The sequence below is a fragment of the Trachurus japonicus genome, chromosome 24 (genome assembly GCF_045865225.1).
Source record: "Trachurus japonicus isolate A0001 chromosome 24, Traja_1.0".
Taxonomy (NCBI): domain Eukaryota; kingdom Metazoa; phylum Chordata; class Actinopteri; order Carangiformes; family Carangidae; genus Trachurus; species Trachurus japonicus.
Genome location: NC_140930.1, coordinates 10725375 through 10747658, shown reverse-complemented (window position 1 = coordinate 10747658; position 22284 = coordinate 10725375). Strand labels below are relative to the sequence as shown.

General features: G+C 41.1%; 2 protein-coding genes across 3 annotated transcripts in view; one reads left to right on the top strand and one right to left on the bottom strand.

Moving 5' to 3' along the window:
* Positions 1-1172: 1172 nt before the first annotated feature.
* On the bottom strand, positions 1173-5597 carry LOC146961375 (acyl-coenzyme A thioesterase 1-like). The gene is made up of 3 exons (XM_085770950.1): positions 5056-5597; positions 4215-4417; positions 1173-3251 (listed from the first exon to the last, which is right to left on the bottom strand). Exons 1-3 carry the CDS (start codon positions 5510-5512, stop codon positions 2661-2663), a joined length of 1251 nt encoding a protein of 416 aa, XP_085627076.1. The 5' UTR covers positions 5513-5597; the 3' UTR covers positions 1173-2660.
* A 3832-nt stretch (positions 5598-9429) lies between these two features.
* The window catches only part of susd6 (sushi domain containing 6), a 40150-nt gene continuing 27295 nt past the window's right edge, over positions 9430-22284 (top strand). For both annotated transcript variants that reach the window (XM_085771574.1, XM_085771573.1), the window contains exons 1-2: positions 9430-9695; positions 15990-16214. In XM_085771574.1, the coding sequence (XP_085627700.1) occupies positions 16031-16214 (184 nt within the window). In that variant the 5' untranslated portion in view covers positions 9430-9695; positions 15990-16030. The remainder of the gene's footprint in view (positions 9696-15989; positions 16215-22284) is intronic.

The window sequence follows — 22284 nt, the reverse complement described above, 5'->3', positions numbered from 1 at the left end:
AGCAGGGCCGTTGCTAGGAATTCTGCTGGGCCCCCTTAAAGAATACTAAAGTGGGCCCCTCCCTTTAACTTTTCCAGTTTTTTTTCTTAGACTATGTATGTATTATCATTTTTTATTTAGCCTACTTTGTTTTGATGCTAATGCAGCATTACACTGCAAAAACTCAAGTATCTTACCAAGAATATTTGTCTTATTTCTAGTCAAAACAAATATCATTCTACTTAAAATAAGACTCATCATATTAAAAGTATCTTGCTTTTAGACACTTTTTACTCCTTTCAAGCAGATTTTCACTTGAAATAAGTAGAAAAAATCTGATAGTGGAACAAGTTTTTCTTCCTTATTACAAACACAAAAAACTTCCTTTCACTGGCAGATTTTTCTAATTATTTCAAGTGAAAATTATCTAAAAACAAGTTAATTTTTAGGTTATGAGTCTTATTTTAAGTGGAAAGAGATAAGCTTTGACTAGAAATGAGACATTTGGACAAAAAATAAGACAAATATTCTTGGAAAGATGTTGAGTTTTTACAGTGTATTATGAGTACTAGTCAGGGTCTTATGCAGAATAAATCAGTCATACAAAGATTAGACTACTGGGGTTTTTTATGGGCCCCATTGGGCGCTGGGCCCCTAGAATTATCATCACCTTTCTCCCCTATACAACGGCCCTGCTGATCAGGGATGGAGAGAGTTCAACTTAATGATCATCATCACCACCCTCCAACAAGTTTTAGATATTAGATCAAAAAAATAGTCTTTTTTTTTTTATTTCAACTCATGAGTCTTGAACTATTCTGGAGCAAGTGAAAAGAATATTAGGTTATATAAAATAAAAAAGTGGTTAAATTAGCAGGAAAAAAGTGGATAATTTGACTTTACCTGGTGGTTTCCCTTTGACAATGGAGCTGCTGTCGTCTTGCTCAGCCTGTACTCTGGCAGGAGCTTGTGACATTCCTCAGTGGTTTGCTGAAAATACCAAAAATAGGAGCAGGCAGACCTCAATAATACAACAACATTTTATCACTGACCTATATAATATTTTCATTATAGCTCTGATTCTGTTGTAGCCTCCTTATTAGTGCAGTCCTGGGATCCACATTGATAAGACTGACATGGTGAAGCGATATAAGAACAACTGGGACTAGAGACAGTTGTTGACGGTTGTTTAATGTCTGTGGAAACATAAAAAAATAAATAATACATATCAAAAATAATCAAAAATCATTTCCATAGATGGAGTGTAGTGCTAAAACACATCCTGTGCTTCTGTTTTTTTCACATATAATTGATATTAACTCTCACAAGACAGTGGAAGTCTGAGAGACGTCCTGGCATGCCCACGCCAGATACTGTGTCCAAACATGGACGTCTTTGTCTCAGACTTCATAATCTGACTTCCCTCTTTTCTGCGAGGCAGGTTAGACTGTTAATAAAACCCCACAAGGAAACACTTACATCATCAAAGTGAATTCATCGCCCTTTGAAACAGACAAAAGCCCTTTGTGTTAAAGGGATGTAAACTTAAAAAAGTTTTTGAACTTTCGACACGGCAGTAGTGGGATTATTGTTTCTCGTTTCAACGTCTTTCATCATGAACGTTGCGTTAACTTTCACATCGTACTGTACATGAGAACACACATCTCTACTTACACATTAAGAGGTTTTTACAGTGGGGCTGATCGCAGGAAGGCCAAGCTGCCACTAGATGCCATCGTTCGCACAAATGATCATTCACATCGATGAAGTTGTTGCTGGGAGACTTCCACTGTTTACTCAACTGTATTGAAATGATATCGATTGGTTTTTAGAGAAGACTCTATAATCACAGGCTGACTCATAGTGACCAACACGTCGTTGTTGCCATTGTAGAGTTGCAGTGTTTCTAAACCTCTAACAGCAGCGATATTACTGTAAAATATACAGTTAATACAGTTAAATAGTTCCTACATTTAAAATACACAACAGTTTTGGTCTAGAACATAGAGGAAATCAGTCTACTTTTATAAATTAGGCATGTTTGAATCAATCAATGTTAATGTTCAGCTGCATGAATATCAACGCTATTGTTTTGCACAACACCACAATACAAAAGCATCATCACACTATGATACCAAAGTGAATAACATACAATAATAAGTTAATAACCATCCCTTTTCAAGTAGAAACTGGAGCCTTTATCAGCAGCACGGGGAACTCAGTATGAAGATACTGCATTAGACAAAGAGGTAAGGAGTGTCCATCATGACAGAGATGATAAGTCAGTAGCCAATCACACAGTGGGACACTAATTTCATTGTTGTTGTCATCGCAGCAGATATATGGTCACTTCATTGTCGAAAAAGGGCAATGGTGATTAATCCAAGCAGTACTGGTTGTAATCCATTTAAATGTCACTGTGCTGCCTCGGAGGAGCATTTAACTGGAAAAGTCAAATAGGCTTTTTCTTTTCTGGTCACACTGAAGAAGTAGAAAAAAAGATCACTTCAATGTGTTTGATTCATGACCAAAGTCTGAAATTAAAATCTCGAACATAGGAATGCTCCTACAGTCTAATCAAATACCCCTTGGACAAATTAATTCATTAGAAATTCAAGGGTTAACCATCGCTATGGATGACCATTGTTGGATCCTTCATACACTTGATGCTGCATTGCTTGCTAACAAGTGCTCTTGTTGTCCAAGTGGCTCTTGAAGAACTCCTGGACTCTTTCCCACAGGTCCAGCTGAGCCTCGGAGTGGGCTTTTGGCTCGCCACCAAACACCACGGCTCTCCCTACCGCTGCATGAAACCCCGACGGACAAAAAGGCATGTGAGGGACCTCCAGGAAGTGTCCGGCTTTGGGGTAAGTGACCACCTGAAAGGAACGTTTGCCGTGATCTCTCAGGTTCGCAGCGGCCTGTTTTGCAAAGAAGGCGCTGTTCCAGTTGTGGTCGTCTTCAGAAGCTGCAAACAGGAACTGGCAGGTGGCGCGCTCAATGGGAATCAAAGACGCCCTGTTCTCTCCCAAGGTAGGGTCTGGTAAGGCGTCACGTACATCTACGAGCCCGGTGTCTGTGAATCTGACATTCTCCAAGACAGGGGGGAGCGGGGGTATCACAATGTCTTTGTAGTGCAGAGGAATCACGGTGTTTGCGCTGCAGAAGTTAATACAGACCGTTGCTGAGATCCCCGAGAGGAAAGACGACATCGACAACGCCAAAGCGCCGCTGTGAGAGATCGATATGATGCCGATCCCGGGACCTTTGACCTGTAGAGAGAGGCAATGTGTTAGTACGTAGTTGTGGCCCTGCCAGAGTGTCTTCACTCATGAAGTTGTGATTAAATATACTTTTGATTAATGCATAACAACCGTGCCTCAACTTTATTTGACATCAGAGCGTACAAATAATATTTCCACTACCTATTAATCTGCCACTTACTTTCTTAATTAATCAATTAATCATTTTAATAAAGCTTTCGTCACAGTCGTTTGTGCCCTGACAAACCAGTAGATGGCAACATTGACACAGGAAATACAAATAGGAGGACTATAAATCATAGTGTCACTCCATTTGTTATGGATCAATAGGACACTGTTTTCACAATAAGTTATCCTTTTAAAAACCAGCCTATTTTTTAGGCCTTTTCTCGAAAATTGCATATCCATAATAAAATGAGTATATCTCTGCAACCACAAGGTCTATTTGAATACTTTTGGTGTCATAGTAAAGGGGAAAAAAATGAGGAATTGCTGAGATGTGTAAATTTCAGTATATCTGTTACTGGTGAAGAGTAAATGAAGATGACACACAGAAAAAAATTAATAAAATTAATATTCGCCTAAAAAAAAATCATATTTTTGATGAGTGCCCTTTAGAATAATGCTAATGAAGCTCAAACTCTCTATAAAATCATTGTACAACATATGAACATTGTCTCTGCAGTGGTTGATTCTGATTAATTGAAGCAAGACAAAATTATTGAGATTTTACTACAAAATATTCAGGCGAACTTTCCAAAATGTCCATTTTTGGCACAGCTTGGAACCACCTGCCACTATAAACCATTGTTTAATCTTTAGTTTCACACAATTTGCATAAACTAACTGAATAATAATCTACCAGGACTAAATAAGAAGTCCATTAATAATATCACACAAGAGATTCTAAGATAATGATTATTAGCATGATTTTTTAATTATTTTTTTACTGTTTTAATCAGTGTCACTGACCTCTGGCTGCTTCCTCAAATATGTCACAGCCTCTTCAAAGTACTCCAGATCCAGGTTTTCAGGGTTTTTTGGTAAACCCTGGAAGCGATAATAGGCCAGTGCCAGAACAACAAAGCCTTTATTTGCCAAGAGGCTGGCTCTGGGTTCAGTGAGACCTCCTCCTAGCGTATACAGATCCACGATGCCAGGGAACGGACCCTTTCCTGAAGAAACAAACAAACAAACAAATGAAAAAAAAGCACTGATTTAAACACCAACACTTTAGGGATGTCACGATTACAAATTCTCTTGGTACGATTATTGTCAGAGAAATAATCACGGTGTTACGATTATCACGATTATTATGCATTAATTAATTTCACAACACTATGAATGTGTAAAATCAAATATAGTCAAAATATAATTACATTACTCATTGTTTACACAAAATATTTCAAGTATCTATTAATATAGGACCAATTATTAATCCCCAGGGGAAATGTTTGAAATATTCAGGTCATAAATTGTCATCTATACCAAATGTTTACGTTTATTTTAATAATTTTTTGTTTTATTTTGTGTTTTTTTTTAATACAAATGACACGCTAACATTTAAATTCCTACCGATTCAATGTTAGGTTAGTTAAATGGACCAGTATCTGAGCATTCACCTTTATTTTTGCGCACATCAGCCGATATGGTTCCAACATAATCTTATTTGGGAAGTGACGGTATTTAGGAATTTTTACGATCAATTAATTGTGGCGTTTAATACCACGATTAATTGTGAAAACAAGTAATTGTGACATCCCTACTGTTCATTTCTTATGAATTTCTCGACTCTCCCTAAAACACAACCAACCTGGTGGTATGAAGAGCACTCCTCGTATCCGTCCCTCTTGCACAGGTATTCTCCTCATCCCTTCGGTCATATATTCTCTCTCATTAGTTTCAGAGCTCAGCAGCTCGCCGGTCTCCCCGCACAGAGCTGTGATCTCCACCTGCGTTGGGCTGAGCACGTTCTTCTTCAGGATTTTATTGTGTGGAGTGTCAGGCGCCATGGCCCAGAACAAACCCATGGGCTCCACTCCGGTGTAACTTCCTCCCAGAGAAGGTGCTCGGGAAACATCCACGTGACCCGTTTCATCTGCTTTGTACCGGGCAGAGGCCTTAAACGTCACCCCTCTGTCGTCAACCAGCTTGGACCTCAGTTCCACTGGTTTATAAGGAGCAAGTCCCTCCACTTTTATCTGCACCAGTTTATCAAACAGGCAACGGACACTGGGGAGTATTTTCAGGCGGATCTGTGAGTAAGCCATTTCAGTTCTTCAAGATGAGCAGTGACTCACAGTAACACCCTGAATGTCCTTCCTTTTATTTGATTTTTTTTGTCTTGTTCTTACCCTCTGTAAAGAAAGACAAGGAAAAATTAAGTGAATATCTATGAAAAAAATCCACTCCATGTGACTTAGCAGTATTGAAACAGTGTTATCAAAATAGTCTGATTGAGAAACATGTGGATTTATATTCAGCAATTGTCTTGTGATCAGACTATTCAAATGTTTATTTGATGTCACACTTTTTTTTTCAAATTAATCCGAGTTTTAAATGAACAGTGAATAGCCTACATAGTAAACCATTTCACATTACAGGCAATAAACTAAAACTAAGACAGATTGGCCACTTAAATTTTGCATGCAATCAGGGCACTGACAGTGGGTTTAATATATTACATCTCTAAATGTAACTCAGAGTATCATACACACCCAGACTAATATGTGTGAAAGTCGTTGGAGATCAGCAGATTCAAAATTCCTCAAATCTGCCTGTCTGCCCTCAGTAATCATGTTCAATCCTTATCAATGCAATCTTTATTTTCCACAATTCAGTTTTCTGTGACCATTTATGTTCTTGGATTGTATGGTTGATCTTACTACACTACAGCCACCCAACAGGCTTATAGGCTGACAATATAGGCCTACATTGTCTGTCTGCCAGTGTTCTTGCAAAATGCACATAGGCTACATTCAGAGGAAGAAAAAAAACTAAACATCTTTGTCTTTGTTTCATTGAAGCCCAAATGTAAACTACATTCACTCAGTTACCACCTTTCACCCAGATATTAACAACTGACTCGGTGACAGACAATCACATGAGCAGCTCCAATGGGTTCAAACTGAAACAGGCTAGTAGCCAAGTGAAAAAAAAACATTAGCCATGCTATGGTCTGCTGCATACACATGTTTGTGTGTGTCGCTAACTGGGAAAAGTGTTGGAGGTTGTCTGCAGCAGATGGAGAAAGGTTCATGTGGGGACAGTCAGTGTCGTGTTTGTAGCCTATGTTTTTTCTTTTTTTTTCTGGTGGTGTGTTGGTGCCTGTCTGGAACAAACTGTGAAAATGAATTTCTCCTTGGGGGGACAATAAATTATGAATCTGAATGTGAAATGTCTGACTGGGTGAAAGGTCAGGCAACACAACTATGCAGCGTTCACTCAATGTTCACCAAATGAAAAAGATAAATAAACAAAAATAGTTAACAAGAGGTTTACACACTGTAGCTACATTAAGCACCCTGTATGTCCATCCGTTGTTGTCAGTAGCCTACAGTATATCTATCAGTAGCAGTAGCAAGTTAGCACCAAAGTTTGTCATTGTTTTTGTTTAGCGCCTTTGTTTTAGACAAATTAACGAATGAACAACAAAAGTACAACAATATTCTATGTCAAACCGGTTGAAATATCACCTCCTACCAGTAAGAAAGTTACGAAAAATACAAAATAAAGTCCTACCTGTAATGTGAAGAAGCATAGTTGTATACAAATGTGGGACATACCAACTAAGACACTGGGCGCTACCACTTTTACAGAGAAAGGGGGGAGTCCAGGTTTGTATCAGCTGCCTTTGCTTTTTTGTGTTGTCTTATGTACACTGCACTTGTCAAATTATTCGTTGAAATATGTGGGGTTTTTAATATATAAACTTATTTCTTTCAATAATTGAATCAATTAATACAATTGTCAGAAATAGATTTGTCAACACACGTGATGGAGTCAGGAAGCTGAAGTTTGGCAGGAAGGTTTTGCGTCCACTAGATGTCAGCACTGGCACATTTTGGCTACACACTGCGGAAGCTTGACAGATAAAGAAGTCCCTTTGTACAAGAGTAGCAATTAATTTATTTCATATTAATCTTCTAACACAGTATGTGGAGAGCACACTGGTGTCATTACTGTAAGCACATTAAATTAACAGCACTGCATGGTGGGAGAACTCATCTGCACCATGTGTGTTGTCCTCTATGATCTGATAAGATGTTGAACCATGTTTTTGTGTGTGTGTGTGTGTGTGTGTGTGTGTGTGTGTGTGTGTGTGTGTGTGTGTGTGTGTGTGTGTGTGTGTGTGTGTGTGTGTGTGTGTGTGTGTGTGTGTGTGTTACAGTAATGAGCACAATGGGAGGACTCAGAGCTCTGCTGCCTCTTGTTTATCTCCAGGGTGAACCTGTGGATATGTTTTCAGAGGCTCTTTCCAGGACACAGTGGGCTGCATGTCAAGATGTTAATCCCTGGTTCTCTTTTCTTTCTGTATTTTTTTTAAAAAATCATAGTCTTATTAGGGTGAGGAGTGAGGAGAGGAAGATTTCATAGCTAATGAGAGTCAACTGAGACAGGGTGTAGGAGTAAGAAGTAATCGGTAACAACGTAATTTAACTGGAACTGGGTAAAGTGAAAGTGAAAGTGGATTCCACAGAGCCTCCTAATGTCTGATGAAAGACAATTGCTGGCGTAAGAACTCCCTTTCCAGTTAAACCACTGCAGGATATGACCCCTGAACATTTGAACCATTACATAAGAGCAGATCATTTCAAAACACTTAATATTTAAAAGAAGGAAAATATAGATTAATTTGTGAAATACTAAAATTATAATATTGATTAGTCAGCACTGGTGTCCTTATAGTTTCTTAGAGGCTTTAAGAGCTGCACTTGACACTGAGGATAAAGGGCAGATTACTGTATGATATGGATTACATTATCCTCACATTAAAGCCAAATCCGCTTTATGCCTTTCCATGCAACATCTATAATAAACCTTATTTGGAAAGGTGTTTGAAAATGAATAATTGTTTCATTTTATGTCAGAAATGTTTGTAAATATGATTTGAACTCTCATATGGGTACAGGAAGTAGGCAGGGCAAGTCACACCTCTTCTGATGTGCTTTCACAGTGACGCATTATGTTTTGCAATGTTAAAGTACAGAATGAACTGTGGTTAGGCATGATGAGACATTTCACTTCCTTCTCTTCACTTTTTCTACTCTATTAGCTCAGCACCTGCACAATTTTGTTTTTTGATGTGCATGCTTTGTACATCCCCCCCCACCATCACCACACACACTGTATGTAACTGTGGCACTATTATAAATTTAAATTTTACACACAAACACCTTAATGTAGACCTAATTCAGATGCAAACTGTGAAGAAGTGCAATGTTTTTCAAGGCAAAACGGCTACAGAATGAAAAAAAAAACACATCAAATGATGAAACACCCCTACAACAGCCACACCTTGCTGTGAAATGTCAGAGGATAAAGAAAGATAAAGTCCTGAATTTATTTTCATCTTTCTTCCTGGTATTCACACAGTCCAGCAATGTCTAACATGGCATTCAGTTAGTAGATACTTATGAAAAAAGGGAGTAAATACACAGTTTATATGAGCAAATATTTATGTTTTTTTTTTCAGGAAGCATTAAGTATCAAAGAAATACAGCAAATTGTAAAATATAGGCAGTCCAATACATAACAACACAACACATAATATATCCACAGACCTGAATGTCTTATTCAGTCATCTTACAAGAAGTAACTTGGTGAATAATTCAAATGCCTTCACTGTATCATATTTTAAGCTAATGAAATAATTCAATTCAATTTGCTACATTTGTTGCAGGGATTGACTTAAAGAAATAAAATGTGCAATTTGTCCCTTCAGTGTAAAAACATGCACGTTTAGCATCTATTTAAGGCATTTAACGTTTTTATTGTTCTAAATTGCAGTGTTTTTTTCTTCTAGTGTATTCTTTTGTCCCATACCCTCACCCCACCCCACCCCTCAAACAAAAATCTCTGTGCTCTTATTTTGAAGGTTACAGCCTTGAGGTTTGGCTTGTCACATTTAGGACCCGCCCTTTTAACGAGGTAGCCATGGAGACCGCGCGAGAGCGAGGCAGCTGGTAGAGCCCTCGCAGAGAAGTGTTTCCGCTCACCTAAAATAAAGAGCTGACGAGTCGAGTCGAGTCGAGGACGAGGAACAACGGAGCGGCACGGCACTGACACAGCCAGCCAGCCAGACGACGGAAAAAAACATTTAGCTTTTTTCGTTGGTATTTCGCCACATTCTCGTCCGGGTGTCTCCGTCTGAACAAACCGTTAATGCCTCGATTGTGAACCGGAGAGAGAGAGAGAGAGGGGAGAGGCTCGCTGCTGTTAACCTTTACGTTGGTGAGTCTTGTCTGTTTTTTTTTTTCGCAAGCTAAGCACAGATAGGCCACTACGAGTGCTCTCCTGCGCTCTCTCTCTCTCTCTCCCTTTATTCCTCCGTACCGCCGCCTGTTTCGGTTCATTACATCATTGTAAACAAAAAAAATTAAAACCAAAATAAATAAACCGTCCCAAAGATTAATAACTTCGCTCGGAGGTGACGGAGTTGTCAGTTATTCAAGCTAATCGTTGTTGCTAGTGACAACCGTAACATTCTGGGTGAACGTTCTGTTTTGTTTCTGTCAAGGTTTTTAACCTACAGTTTGTTTTAACTAGGTGTAACTAGCTAACCATTTTAATCAGAGGAAATGTACCAGCTTGACAAAAGTGTGTTTAGTTAGTTAGTAAGACAGGAAACCGGCTCTAGCAGCTAGTCTGTCCTGTCTTCTCTGTAACAGCTGTAACGTTACTGTATTGTTACATTTCGGTCATGTGAACAATAATCGCTGGAGGTAGTTGATAGAAAGGCGTAGTCGCATAATATTCGAAAGTAGTAAATATATGAAAGTAGTGCAAATAAAACTGCTGTTATTGTGTGTAGGTAGTTGTGTTACTTTGATAGGATATGGTTGCTTTGTTTTTGTCCTGTGTGTGTGTGTGTGTGTGTGTATGTGTGTTGGCAGCCCACCACACTCTTTGTTTAAATAGCTCGCAGTACAGTTGCACGTGTCGAAGCGTGTGACTCTGCTTTAAGGGGCTGCTGCTATGAAGACAGTAGTTGACCACGTCTGGTAGCCTACTGTACAGTTGCAGTAGATGTTTTTTTTTCTGAGTTGTTTTTAAAGGGGTTGTCTCTGCTCACATTATTTGCACAAAACTGTAATATTTTCTACTCCTTCGCTTTTTGTTTCAAGGAAAGTTTCAACCCTGCTTCGCGGTTTTGCCGTGTGACACTCTTCCCATTGCAAAGGGCAGGGAAGTCCAGATATGAGCTGTTGTGAAAAGAAAGAAACATACATGTTGTGGCGTTAAGGAAGTAGTCAGTTCCCACTATAATGTGTCACTAAACAAGCTTCCTCTAGCTGTGTTTATTATAGAGCCGTGACCAATGTTTTCTACGAGTCACATGTTGTTATGGGAGTATGGGTGGAGAAAAATGATAAATCTGTCATCCATCCCATTTTGCCATATCATTTATATCGTGGTCGCTATCCATTGTATATAGTGTGTGTGTTGCTGTAACTAGCAATTGTTTTCATTTTTGATTACTGTATGATAAACTAAATGATCACAAGGTCTGTGCAATATCAGACAATATATTTTAATGCAAGAAGATATCTGATTAATTGACTTGTTTGTCTTTTAACTGATTCAATAGGCCTATACATTTGCTAGGATACTTTCCACCACAAGAGGAGCCTTTTTTTTCTTTTTAGCAAAATTTTGACACTGCTGTAAATTCAATCTGTACCCATAATTATAATCCCATGCTTCTAAGCAAGTTTGAACAGTGCAGTGCAGTGTTCATCGACCATCCAACATGGTGTTAGCTCTGATTCATTGCTCTACTTAGTCACTAGAAAATCAGCCTGTGTAATTTTTAATGGCAGCCATTATTTTATGTGGTGCAGTGTTGTGCCTGCGCCTATTATTTCCTGATATGGTACAATATTTTAACTCTATTGCATCTGTGAATTGTTGATACAGTATTAAGTGTTCAACAATATCGAATTCTTTTTTTGCTGGTTAGTTTGCCATGGTTTTACCTTTTATGGCTTGATTCAGAGATGTTTTTCTTTGCAGAGGTGATAAGAGTATTCTCAATCACTCATTTGACTTCCGTTGTTTTGAATGACTTAATTTTTTCACATTTTGCACACACTTTGGCTTTCATGCAGCAATGACAGATATGCAATGTGCAGCTTTAATGGCTTTCCATTTAAAACACATTGTGTTGCTGCATTGAGAGTTTTATGATTCCCGGTCCAACATTCAGAGGCTTTTTGGTGTACGACAACATAGCTTAGAGAAAACATCTTGTGAGCAAAGATAAGAGCACTGTTTGGCTTAAATCCCATTCTCAGATATCCCTACCTTTCACCACTGTCAGAGCAACATATGCCATGTGTTTGCTTCATATTTTAGTGTGTGCTTTCCCTTTTATTTTCTCGTTTCATCTTACTCCTCTCTCCTTCTTTCCTTTCTTCCTTATCTCTATCTTTTCTCCTCTCAATTTTTCTGTCCCATTCCTTGAGGAAGTGCAGAGGGATGCTCAGGCCCTGTGGGGCTTAACACTACAAAATGCTTCATAACAAAGGGTCTTTTCAGAGCTGCCACGCAGAGTCCCATCTCTGGGCTCCCTCCGCAGGCCCAGGCGGGCTCCACCAGCAGCAGTAGCATCGGGGGCCTATTGGGTTGAAATCTCCTCTCGGCTGTTTCTTTGGCACACTGAGTGCTCTCTGTTCCCGGACACATGCCTGTGCTGCTGCTCTCCTTGGCTCCCTTTGCATACCAGGAGCCCCGGGCAGCTGAGAAACTGCAGTAGCAGCCTGCTGGCTGGCTGGTTGTCTCACTGGTGTCTGAAGTGGAGAGTTGCATAGTTTTTTCCCCAAGTGGCGGACTTAACAAAGTATTGACGCTGTAAATACTCAACTTTCTTAATGAATTAGGTTGAAAGACGGCCTACGCAATGGATACCTATAGCGTGGGTGGCTTTGCATTGCATCTAGTGACTGTTTTCATTATTGATCATTATTTTTGAACAAGCAATGTCTACTCATACCGTTGGCTGAGCATTGAAATGCACAAAAACAGAACTACTGTCTGGGATAACAAAGGGTGAGTTGCTGTTCATGAATTTTTAAATGGCAGCCGGCAACAGTGCATCTTCATTGTGAGCTGCTGCTGATGTTTGATTTCAACACAGCCTTTTTTTAAAGTGGACAACTTCAGAACAGCTTTGTTGTGGTTCTGGCAGTAGTTTCCTCACAAGGGTCCCATCCTTCTCTATCCTGTTAATCTGACAGAGAGCTGCAGATTACAGATTGTACAACGTGCTCTGCTCCTTCATATGAACAGAGTGGTGAGCGAGAACTGGCAGCGCTAGTTTTGTTGGATGGTTTGTGTGGATGTGTGCCTTTCTTGGATCTGTGTTCATGGTGGGCTGATGTTATTTGATGTCTTAACATGTTTGTTTTTTTTAATTTTAATGTAATTTATCCCTTTAGCCAATTAAATGGCATTTGTTTTGCTCATTTTTTGCTCATTCCTTAGAATAGTTTTTGTGTTGGTGGATTCAATTTGGAAAGATATGTGCTGTTACTTTTCACTGGTGCTAAGTGAAAGTATTCATACTGTGATAATAGCTCACTTATCAGCCATTTAGAATGACAGTAAACTCTGCACACTTTGATTGAACGAACAACAATGTTATCACATGCTTTACAGTATATTGTGATTTTGGTAAGCTGTAATGTTACTTGGCTTCTCACAGCTGTAGGCAGGAAGTATTTGTTTGTGTGGTTTGGAACAAAATGTAGTTCCAGGAAACCCAAGGCTCACCATCTTTGGTGGTGTCTGACAGGAAGCCCACACAGTTGCAAATCTGAAAGTAAAATGTGACGTGCTTCTGAGCTTTCTCTGTCAAACTGCCTGCTGTGTTATTAATCAATTAAATGCATGAACATTAAGTCAGCACATCATGAGATCTGCAAAAAAATTAATTTAAGGCTCAGAGCTATCTTGTTCTAACTAATTGGAAATGCTGTGTTTTGTGGGATACCTTAGCACAGAGTTAATGACTTTCTCCTTTCTCAGATGTTCGTGTGAAAGCAATTAAGCTAATTCTGCTTAAGTTTTCACTTTGCAAACGTACTGGCCGCTCAATACTCTGCCCTCAGCACTCTCCGGAGGTCAGTCCTGCATTATAAATGCCATCCCAAGTGGTTATTTACATCCCAACAAGTGCCTTTGAACAAAACACGTTGTTTTATTGTCATGCCCTTGACTTTTGTTTGTCCTTGCGTTTTTCTGAGACGAGTTAATGTAAAGCCAATCTGTAACCCGGGCCTGTGCAGCGCAGTGCTCTGATCCCAACATGGACAAATGAGAAAGCGTCTGTGGATCAAATGGCTGGCACAGGTCCGCTGCGTGTGTGTTTTTGACTGGCTGCCCTTTGGCTCATTGCAGTAACCAGACTGTCCTGCCAAAACCGACTTACGTCACTCTCTCCCACTGGCCTGCACCACATGCAGGTATGGCTCTGCATCCCACCTACTCCTGGAGAAATCAGTAAAGGTGGCAAGGCAGTGGGGAGTCGGGGTGGGGGGCCTGCTGTTTGTGTGTTGGAAATTTTCTGCCAATTTAACTTGTTTGGATTTTTTGGTAATTTTGAAATCTAGCCGAGTGTAGGTCGCTGACACGTGGGAGCGCTGGCATGGGCTGAAGTCAAAAATCTGTTGTGAAAACTGAATTTTATCACAACACTGACTAAGAAATTGTATTTATTTAATATGGATCCGTCACATTTACATAATCTGATTACTAAGGCCTGTTTTGGCCCTGATGCAGGCCAGCGGATTCACCCTCCCAGCATGCAGTGATGCTACCGGCTAAAGCATGTGTGTTTGTTTACTGTTCCTTTCCTCATCATAGTGGCTCGTGATGGTATATGTGGCAGCGCAGCCGCTCTGCAATCAAATTTGTGGCTGTCTAACTGCAGCCATGCCATTACTGTAGCCATTAGCTCAGCAGCCTTGTGTAACTGTAATGGGCCCTCTGCCCTCTCTGGAGGATATGCTGCCTGCCAGCCGGCTGTAGTTCCCCACCAAACAACACAGCTACTGCCGCTCCATCCCAGTGTCTGTGGAGCCACAGACCCAGCGCTACACGCACCTGCATCTCATTTACGTAATGACAGTGTTCGTCTTGTTGTAACCCCTGCAATCAACCAACAAATGCTTTTAGGAAGTTTCGTTAAGTTGGTATCACAGAGAGAGATTTGTGAGGAGAGGATGGGGCTGTTTTTTGTGTGTGTGTCTGTGTGTGTGTGTGTGCGCGCGCATATGGCTGTGTTTTTTTTTTCCCTCCCAGTGATGCTGTTTAATGGTGTTTTACAGCAACTCTTTATCTCCTCCCTACTTTTCTCTGCTGTCATCCAGCTGTTCTGGGAACACAACATTTGATTCTCCATTTACCATTTCCATTTCATAGATGTTTTACATTTAGAGATACTGTACCACTTACACTGTTCTTACAGACAGAGATCCCAGATAAATGGAGAAAAAAACAAACATTGCTGGCAGGCTGCAATGATGGAAGGAACAAAACAAAACAGGAGCTTATTAGACTTATATTACTGGCTGATATGCACCACATGCATAGTTTAAAAAACACAGGGGATATTTCAGAAAGTGACACCTGATGTAGTTGTCTTTACGTAATTTGTCCGTCAAACTCTATCACAGATAACAATCTGCAGCATATGGCAGCGCAGCAACACAGCTGAGAGCCCGTGGAATAGCATCTGTTTATCATTCAACTGTAAAATACTGTGCCCTCTCTATCAGGACTTTAATAAGGAATTCCTGCATAATGTGTTTATTTCTTGCTTTTAAAGTTGCACAAACTAATAATCTCAAAAATTGTACTTATATTATGTTTAAAAGAGTAAAACGTATCTCTTTGGGCGAGCTCCTCCACTCACCAGCAGGGTTTTTTGGTATAAGCTGCAGTTGTAATCACTGTTTTGTTGTTGTACGGATTCTCTCGGGCACATTTTAGCCTCTGTCCCTCTCATGCTGCTACCTCATCAGCAGCAAGGGATGTGATTCCCTGTTACATCATCTGTGGCAGAATCTAATTGCTGGTTCGTTTAGTGAGATTTTGTGGCAAAGACGAGATTTGGGGATCGAGTGGAGATCAGAAGAACTCTTCCTGCTGCTGCTGCAGCCACTGGTGGATTTCCATTGAAAAAAAAAAAAAGCAGAGGTGTTGCCTCCTCCTCAAGGGGGGTGGTTTAATTGTTTTGAGGAATTAACACAGGAAGTGCACAGTTATTAATTCAGTTATTATCATAATCATCACAAATCCAATTGTTAATTGATGGCATAGCACAGAAGAACCCTTGATTCAGTCTCTCTGCGTTCCTCTTCCTGTCTTTTAAAGCTCTTTCTCTATTCCCTCCTGTCTCTCTGTGTTGCTTTTGGTTACGTAATCCTCGCTGAATGTTGATAGTAATCCGTGTCCTTCCTCCCTCCCCCCTCTCCCTCTCTCTCTCTCTATCCCTTTTTTTTTCTCTCTATGTGGCCTGGACAGGTTAAGCCGTAGAGGACTCTCGCTGGTCGCCAGAGGAAAAGATGTGCGATGGGATGGTAGCGTTTCAGACGAGAGCCCTGTCCTCCTCCTCCTCCTCCTCTTCTTCATCTTCTTCTTCTTCTCCTCCCTCCGCCGCCACCTCCTCCTCCTCCTCTCTAGCCCACAGGCTGGCTGCCTCCGCGCTTCTCCTCCTCTTCACCCTGCTCCCTCATGGTCACGCATCAGGTAAGACACAGAGACACACACACACACACACACACACTCTCTTTCTCTCTGTCTCTGCTCCTACATGATACACATCGACCAAACCGCCATCTTCATCCCATCTGTTGTAAATTGATTGAGGTTATTTTTCCCTCCTCCTCGACGTCTTCTCGCAGGTCAGTCAGATTAAACCGCTCTCCTTTTTTTACCCTTGGGTCGGTCAGGTTGCTCTGCCTCCGTGTGGCAGCTTGAGTGCTGCTGGATCCCACCCACTCTGTGAATCCAGTCACTGCCCCTAATGAGTCACAACAGTTTTTTTTTTCCTCCGCTATTGAGTGAAAGAGAGATGGTGTTGTCTGTGGTCACATTGCTGTCATAAGGTTTTAATCAGCCGTGACATTTAGCGTCCTCTGAGAGCTTTTAGCACGGCTAGCCGGCTTTGGTTATTACCCCACAACAGACCTCGGATCAGGTTTTTATTTTTTATCAGCATGAGTTCTTGGATTATTGTCTTTGAATGGGAGGTACCAGCGTTTAAAATTGAATCGTTTGTCATCTATTGCAGGCGTTGTGCTTTTGCGTGGATGTTAAAGTAAACAGAGGGAATAGAGGAAACAGGTAATAGAGGAATCAATCAATCAATCAATCAATCAATCACTGCAGGATCAATGAAGTTTTCTTTTTCTTCTTCTGAAGGAAGGAAGACGGTCTTTATGACTTGTACTCATCGAACCTCTTCGCTTGTGCCAGCTTTCCTTTCACTTCAGCCCTTCAATATTCCAGTCCCCCCTCCTCCTGCCACACACATAAACACACACTACCTCCACACATGCTCTACCCACACACACACACACACACACACACATACTCAGACTCACACACTCCCCACACACAGCCAGCTTGTGAAATGTGCCAGATGTCCTTGCCACAGAGAGAAGGCGGACTGTGTATGTGTATGAATAAGTAAATGAGTGTGTGTGATGGGGGTGTCTGGGATGTTTTTAAGGTGTTGATTGATTTTCTTTCTTTAATGCCATAAATAAATGAATGTGTGTGTGTGTGTGTAAGTGTGTGAACCAACAGGAGTAGAAAGAGATGGGCAGATGAGAAAGGGGAGGGCACTTCTCTCTCAAGAGCATCGCCTCTCTCTCTGTCTCTCTCTCTCTGTCTCTCTGCTTGTCTCTCTCTCTTATGTAACACACATGATTCATGTTGGGCCCAGAGGGGTTGGTATCGTGCTCACGTTCTGCGTCCAGAACACTCACACACACTGCGCTGCCTACCGACACCAAGGAATTGTGTCCTCAGATCACCAGCCCACGTGCTCTCTGCACTGTATAGATGTGTATGTATGTGTGTGTGCACAGTTCTATATATTCTATTTATCTTTTTGTGTGCGCTCCATGCACTCTGGTTGTCTGTGTTTGAATAACATATAAGGCAGCACACATAAATTCTGTGCCAGTGTATCAAAGCACAAAGCCTCTATCATCTCTGTTTATGACATGTGCACCAAAGATTTTCTCTCCAGTACCCATGATGCACCTGCGCCTTTAAGGCTGCCAGTCAATTGATGGAAAAGGACAGATAGTTCTCTCGACTCCATTGCTAGGACGACTTTCAACTGGCTGGGTTACAGGCGTGTTGCACTCTGTTTTCATTGTTCACTGACACTGGCATTATTTAAGAAGCGAGTTCTCGGGAATATAAATTGAAAAATCTACTCTGAATGACCCGACGACAGTACGAAGGTTATTTTTAAATGCCGTCACAGTTTTGTATTCTTTACATAATTACTTCCTCATAGCACAGGGTTGTTACTTATGCTGATTCATAGTTCAAGAGTTTCTGTTCTTCCTAATGGCATTTAGCAGTTGATATTTGCTCTGTTGTGTCGAATGAACACAAGTTGAGTATAATAATAACAGCAAATGGCTCATGGCATAAAACTGTGCTGTAATAAATCTTTTCCCAAACCTGTTAATGATAAATGAGTACAGTATGTCATATTTCTGATGTTTTTTTTTATGGCATTTTCAATTCAGGCGTTGTAGTATGAACTTAAATTTTTAATCAGACATCACAAGCAATTTAAATTGAGTATTGAAAGATTTAGATGCTTGATAACAGATGTATCAGGAAGAAAAAGAAACAAGAGGATATTTCTTTTTACACATACAGTAACCTACTGCTCCTTTCCAGCATATTTTTGTTGAGTACCGATCCCGCAAGAAAAAGGGATTAAACTGTAATGACTTTGTTGCAGTGGAAAACAAAGGGAATGGAGGAATATAAATAAGAAGAACAATAAGACGTAAACACAAAAAAGAGATGTAACAACACTCACAATACTGAAACAACCAGGGCCTGAGTTCGCAGTGTTAACACCATCAAAGTGGGACCGGAAATGTATAATTAAGACACATTACCAAGGTGTGGCCCTCATTTGAAAGCTTTAAAAGTCACCATGTCATTAGTTCTCCTGTTCACTGGCCTCTCTCCCTGCTGCTCACCATACATAATTCACACAGGTAATCCCTTGACGTGTTCCAGGGATGGAGATTGCTCTGGAAATTTTCATGAATATGAAATTTCATCACTGCTGACAGGCTTATTCCAGACTCATACAAATAGCAGCGAGTGGTATGAATAGAAATGCATACTAAAAAATATATATATACTGTACAGTATTTGCGAACTAGAGCAAAAAGCGCCAAACACCAGAGAATACAGCACAGAGCAGCATCAAAGTAGTCTCTGGTCCGTGGAGGTTTAGGTGCCACATTTGGTCTTTTTGAAGATATGTCTCTTTTTAGTAAAGTTGGCGTTTCAAGTGATGGGGAATTAGATGGAGAACCAGGACGATGGAGCGTAAAGGTTGAGGCACTCTTTGCTCTGTCTTTTGATTCCTTTAACAAAGACAGGAAAAGCTTTAAGCTTCTGCTTCTGGTGCTTTCATGTTGTTTGCAGAAAGGTCAGGACAACGATTTCTTGTACCTGTTAATACGCTCTGTTAGGACACAGTGACAAAACCTCTTGGAGCCAACCTATTTTTAGAAGTAATCACAGTCCAAGTCTTGTCTTTTTTATCTGTTGTTCAGCTGCTCATTGTAAACAAGATTACCAGCAGGGTATCTGCTGCCGAGCTAATGTAAACGGCTCGCGCAAATTTGTGTTTGTGATTACCGTGTGCGATTACATTTGCGTTTATGATCCAGGACCCTTTTTTCCCAAACACAGCAGCAACGTGCTCAGGTAAACACCTCTCTATTCACGCTGGGCTCCAGTAAACACACACAGAGTGACACCTTTGGTTGTGTATATGCAAAGGATAAATGGCGTTGTTCTGAGGGGATTTTTCAGGATACAGTGCAAATATGTCTTGTTTCATGTCTTTTCTGAGTCTGTTTGAGATCCCACTAATGGTTGCTGAACAGTGCTCAGTTGCTAATATGATGTCAATCCTTACAGTGAGCCTTTGTGGTTGAGTTCAGAGGAAGTGGGCCTAGACAGTGAGTCAGAACTGAAGGAGTAAAAGATGGGAACTCAAGCGCCAAAGGGTCTATTCACACGATCACACGGTATGTTGTCAGCTCTAACAAGCGCTATATGTCAGGAGGCAAAAGGGACACAGACCATCCTTACAGGTCCAGTTAAATAGATAAACGATGCCGTCTAAATAAAAAAAAAAAACCCTTGTCCTCTGAAGTTGAGTTACAGCTGTACATGAAAGCGCCAGTGAGCACCAGAAGTCTCCCACAAACAAGCCTGCTGTGTGCTCTGCGAGGCAGTGACGTTTATGTATGTTCATGTGTGAGAACGGGAAATGGCTTTCCCTGGGCCAGGAAGAAAAGTGGAGTCATAGGGTAAAGAAAAGAGCAGGGGAGGGGGGTGAAAGGGGAGGAGAGCAAGAGGGGGAAGCAGAGAGCTGCCTCTCCTAATTTCCTTTGAGATTTGTGTTTGTTTTTAACAATCGATTGTCCATTCTTGGCCTGAGTTGAATAGATTCCCCTCAGTGCCTGAAGAAGACCTATTGCGAAGTCTACTCTCTGAACCCATTGTTTTGGCTGCTCTCCTTGAATCAGCGTGTACTCTGTGTAGGTCCAACCCAAAGGATGTGAGGATGTTTTCTCGAAAGTCGAGAGAGAGACGCTCAAGGAAAAAAAAAAAAAGACCCAACAACTCTCATTTCACTTTAATAACAGAGGAGGCTCTAGTGGCTAGCATAGCGTCACTGCTTTCGACCACAGAGGAAAATATCTGAATGAGCCATGCCCTACTTCTGGCATCTTCAAACAGCTGTACTCTTTGAAACTTGTTGCCTTTCTGCAGCCAAACAAAATGGTGTGTGTGTGTGTGTGTGTGTGTGTGTACAAAGAAGCCACAGTGTGCATCAAGTCTGCTGGTTTGCAGAAAGTTTTTTGCAGATAGGAGGATGGGTTAGCAGTGGGGAGTGGGTAGGGGGGGGGGCGCACAATGACTCCCGTACAATTAAGTGTTCAAAATAGCCCCCTGAAGTCCTGTTAGCACGGCGTTCATGCAGGAGTAAAGCAATATGCTGGCTACTGGCTCCTTTTCTGAAATGTGAGAACAAAGAGGGCTTTTAGGGGGCGGTGTTGGAAGCCACGGGCCAAACCACAGCAAGCTGCAGCTCCACTAGATCACCAGTCTGCAATTAGGACTGCTAACTCACTCTGTGTGTGTGTGTGTGTGTGTGTGTCCATGAGAGAGAGAGAGAGAGAGAGGCAGGGTATATTGAGCACACCACAGCCCCCTTTTTCTATGATGTCTCTGTTCTTCGTTGTTCTCTCTCTCTCTCCCTCTCTCTTAAAGGCTCCAGCCATTAGCCAGGTGAGACCGGAGCCCATTAGCAGCAGTCTGGTCGAATCCATCAGCCTTTCTCTTTCATTACCTGTGTGTTTATCACTTGAGCCATCACTCTCTGCTCTCACCCTGTGCCATTTAACAGCTCTCCCACCCAATCAAGCCCTAAAGGGAAACTTTAAACGCCTCGCCAGACAAAGAAACACGCCATGGAAACGGATACTGCAGTGCTGCGGACACAGACAACACAAGACCATTTCATTCACCTTAAACAGCTGACCAGATGGTGTGGTGTTGTTATTTGGGTGAAGGTCCCACATGGCCAGGATTATTGTCAGCTATACATAATGACGTGATTTTCCATTTTTGACTCCCAGGTGTAATCGATATTTGCATTTTTCTCCCGATACTGTGTGTGCGAGATTATTCTGACTGCACGCTGTAATTCCTGACGACAGTTGCTTTATTTCTAAGGTTAATGAGTGTCGAAGGAGGGAGTGGTGGTGTTGGCAGCACCGTTGACACCAACGGTCAAATCTGATAACGTAATAAATGACAGAAGATGGATACATGGAGTTGGATGTATAAACCCGAGCCCTCACTGGTTGTTTTCTATGCTAATACTGTGAATTAAAACCCACGCACTTATTATTCACTTTGCGTTGTTCAAAGCTTTGTTTTTGGGCCTCTCTCCAAAACTTGGGGATTATTTTAAAGTAACATTAAGGCTGGGGAGAGGAGAGGCAGTTTGTAAATTGTTTTCCAGAGAAATGTGTGTGGTTGAAGCAGCAGGCAGTCATAATGATTTCCAAAGGGCCTCATCTGAGGGACCAGCCTGCTGAGGAGAGGACATCTCTGACTAATGAGCTGCTAAATATATCCCCCAGTCTCTCCTGTCTTCTCTAGCTTTTGCTTCGGTTCTGTCTCTCAGACTTTTATTCATTCTTTTTCTTTAATATACTTTCATCCTACATCTGACCATCTCTCTACTTTATAGCCTCCTGTTCTGTGTTCTTGGATCTGTTTGGATTTGCATTGTCAAGCTTTCTATCCTCAGAAACTTGCCAAAACACAAATGCGTGTTAATCTTTTTTTTTTAAACTTTTTTTTCTGTCTCCCATTTTCTTCATCACTCTTGTTTGTTTCCCCTTCCTCCCTCACCACTTTGATGTCTTTTTTTCAGGCCCACTGAAACAGTGTGGGCCGGTTTTTGTCGTCACACCGTTAGCCAACAACAGCATCATGTTCAAACATGCTCATCAGCTTA

What these genes read in the sequence shown, in the direction of transcription:
- LOC146961375 (XM_085770950.1), bottom strand. Translation starts at nt 5,512, where the DNA reads ATGGCTTACTCACAGATCCGCCTGAAAATACTCCCCAGTGTCCGTTGC. An exon ending in AGTGCTCTTCATACCACCAG is followed by an intron (nt 4,418 to 5,055) that starts GTTGGTTGTGTT and finishes TTGTTTCTTCAG; the next exon opens with GAAAGGGTCCGTTCCCTGGC. An exon ending in ATTTGAGGAAGCAGCCAGAG is followed by an intron (nt 3,252 to 4,214) that starts GTCAGTGACACT and finishes CTCTCTCTACAG; the next exon opens with GTCAAAGGTCCCGGGATCGG.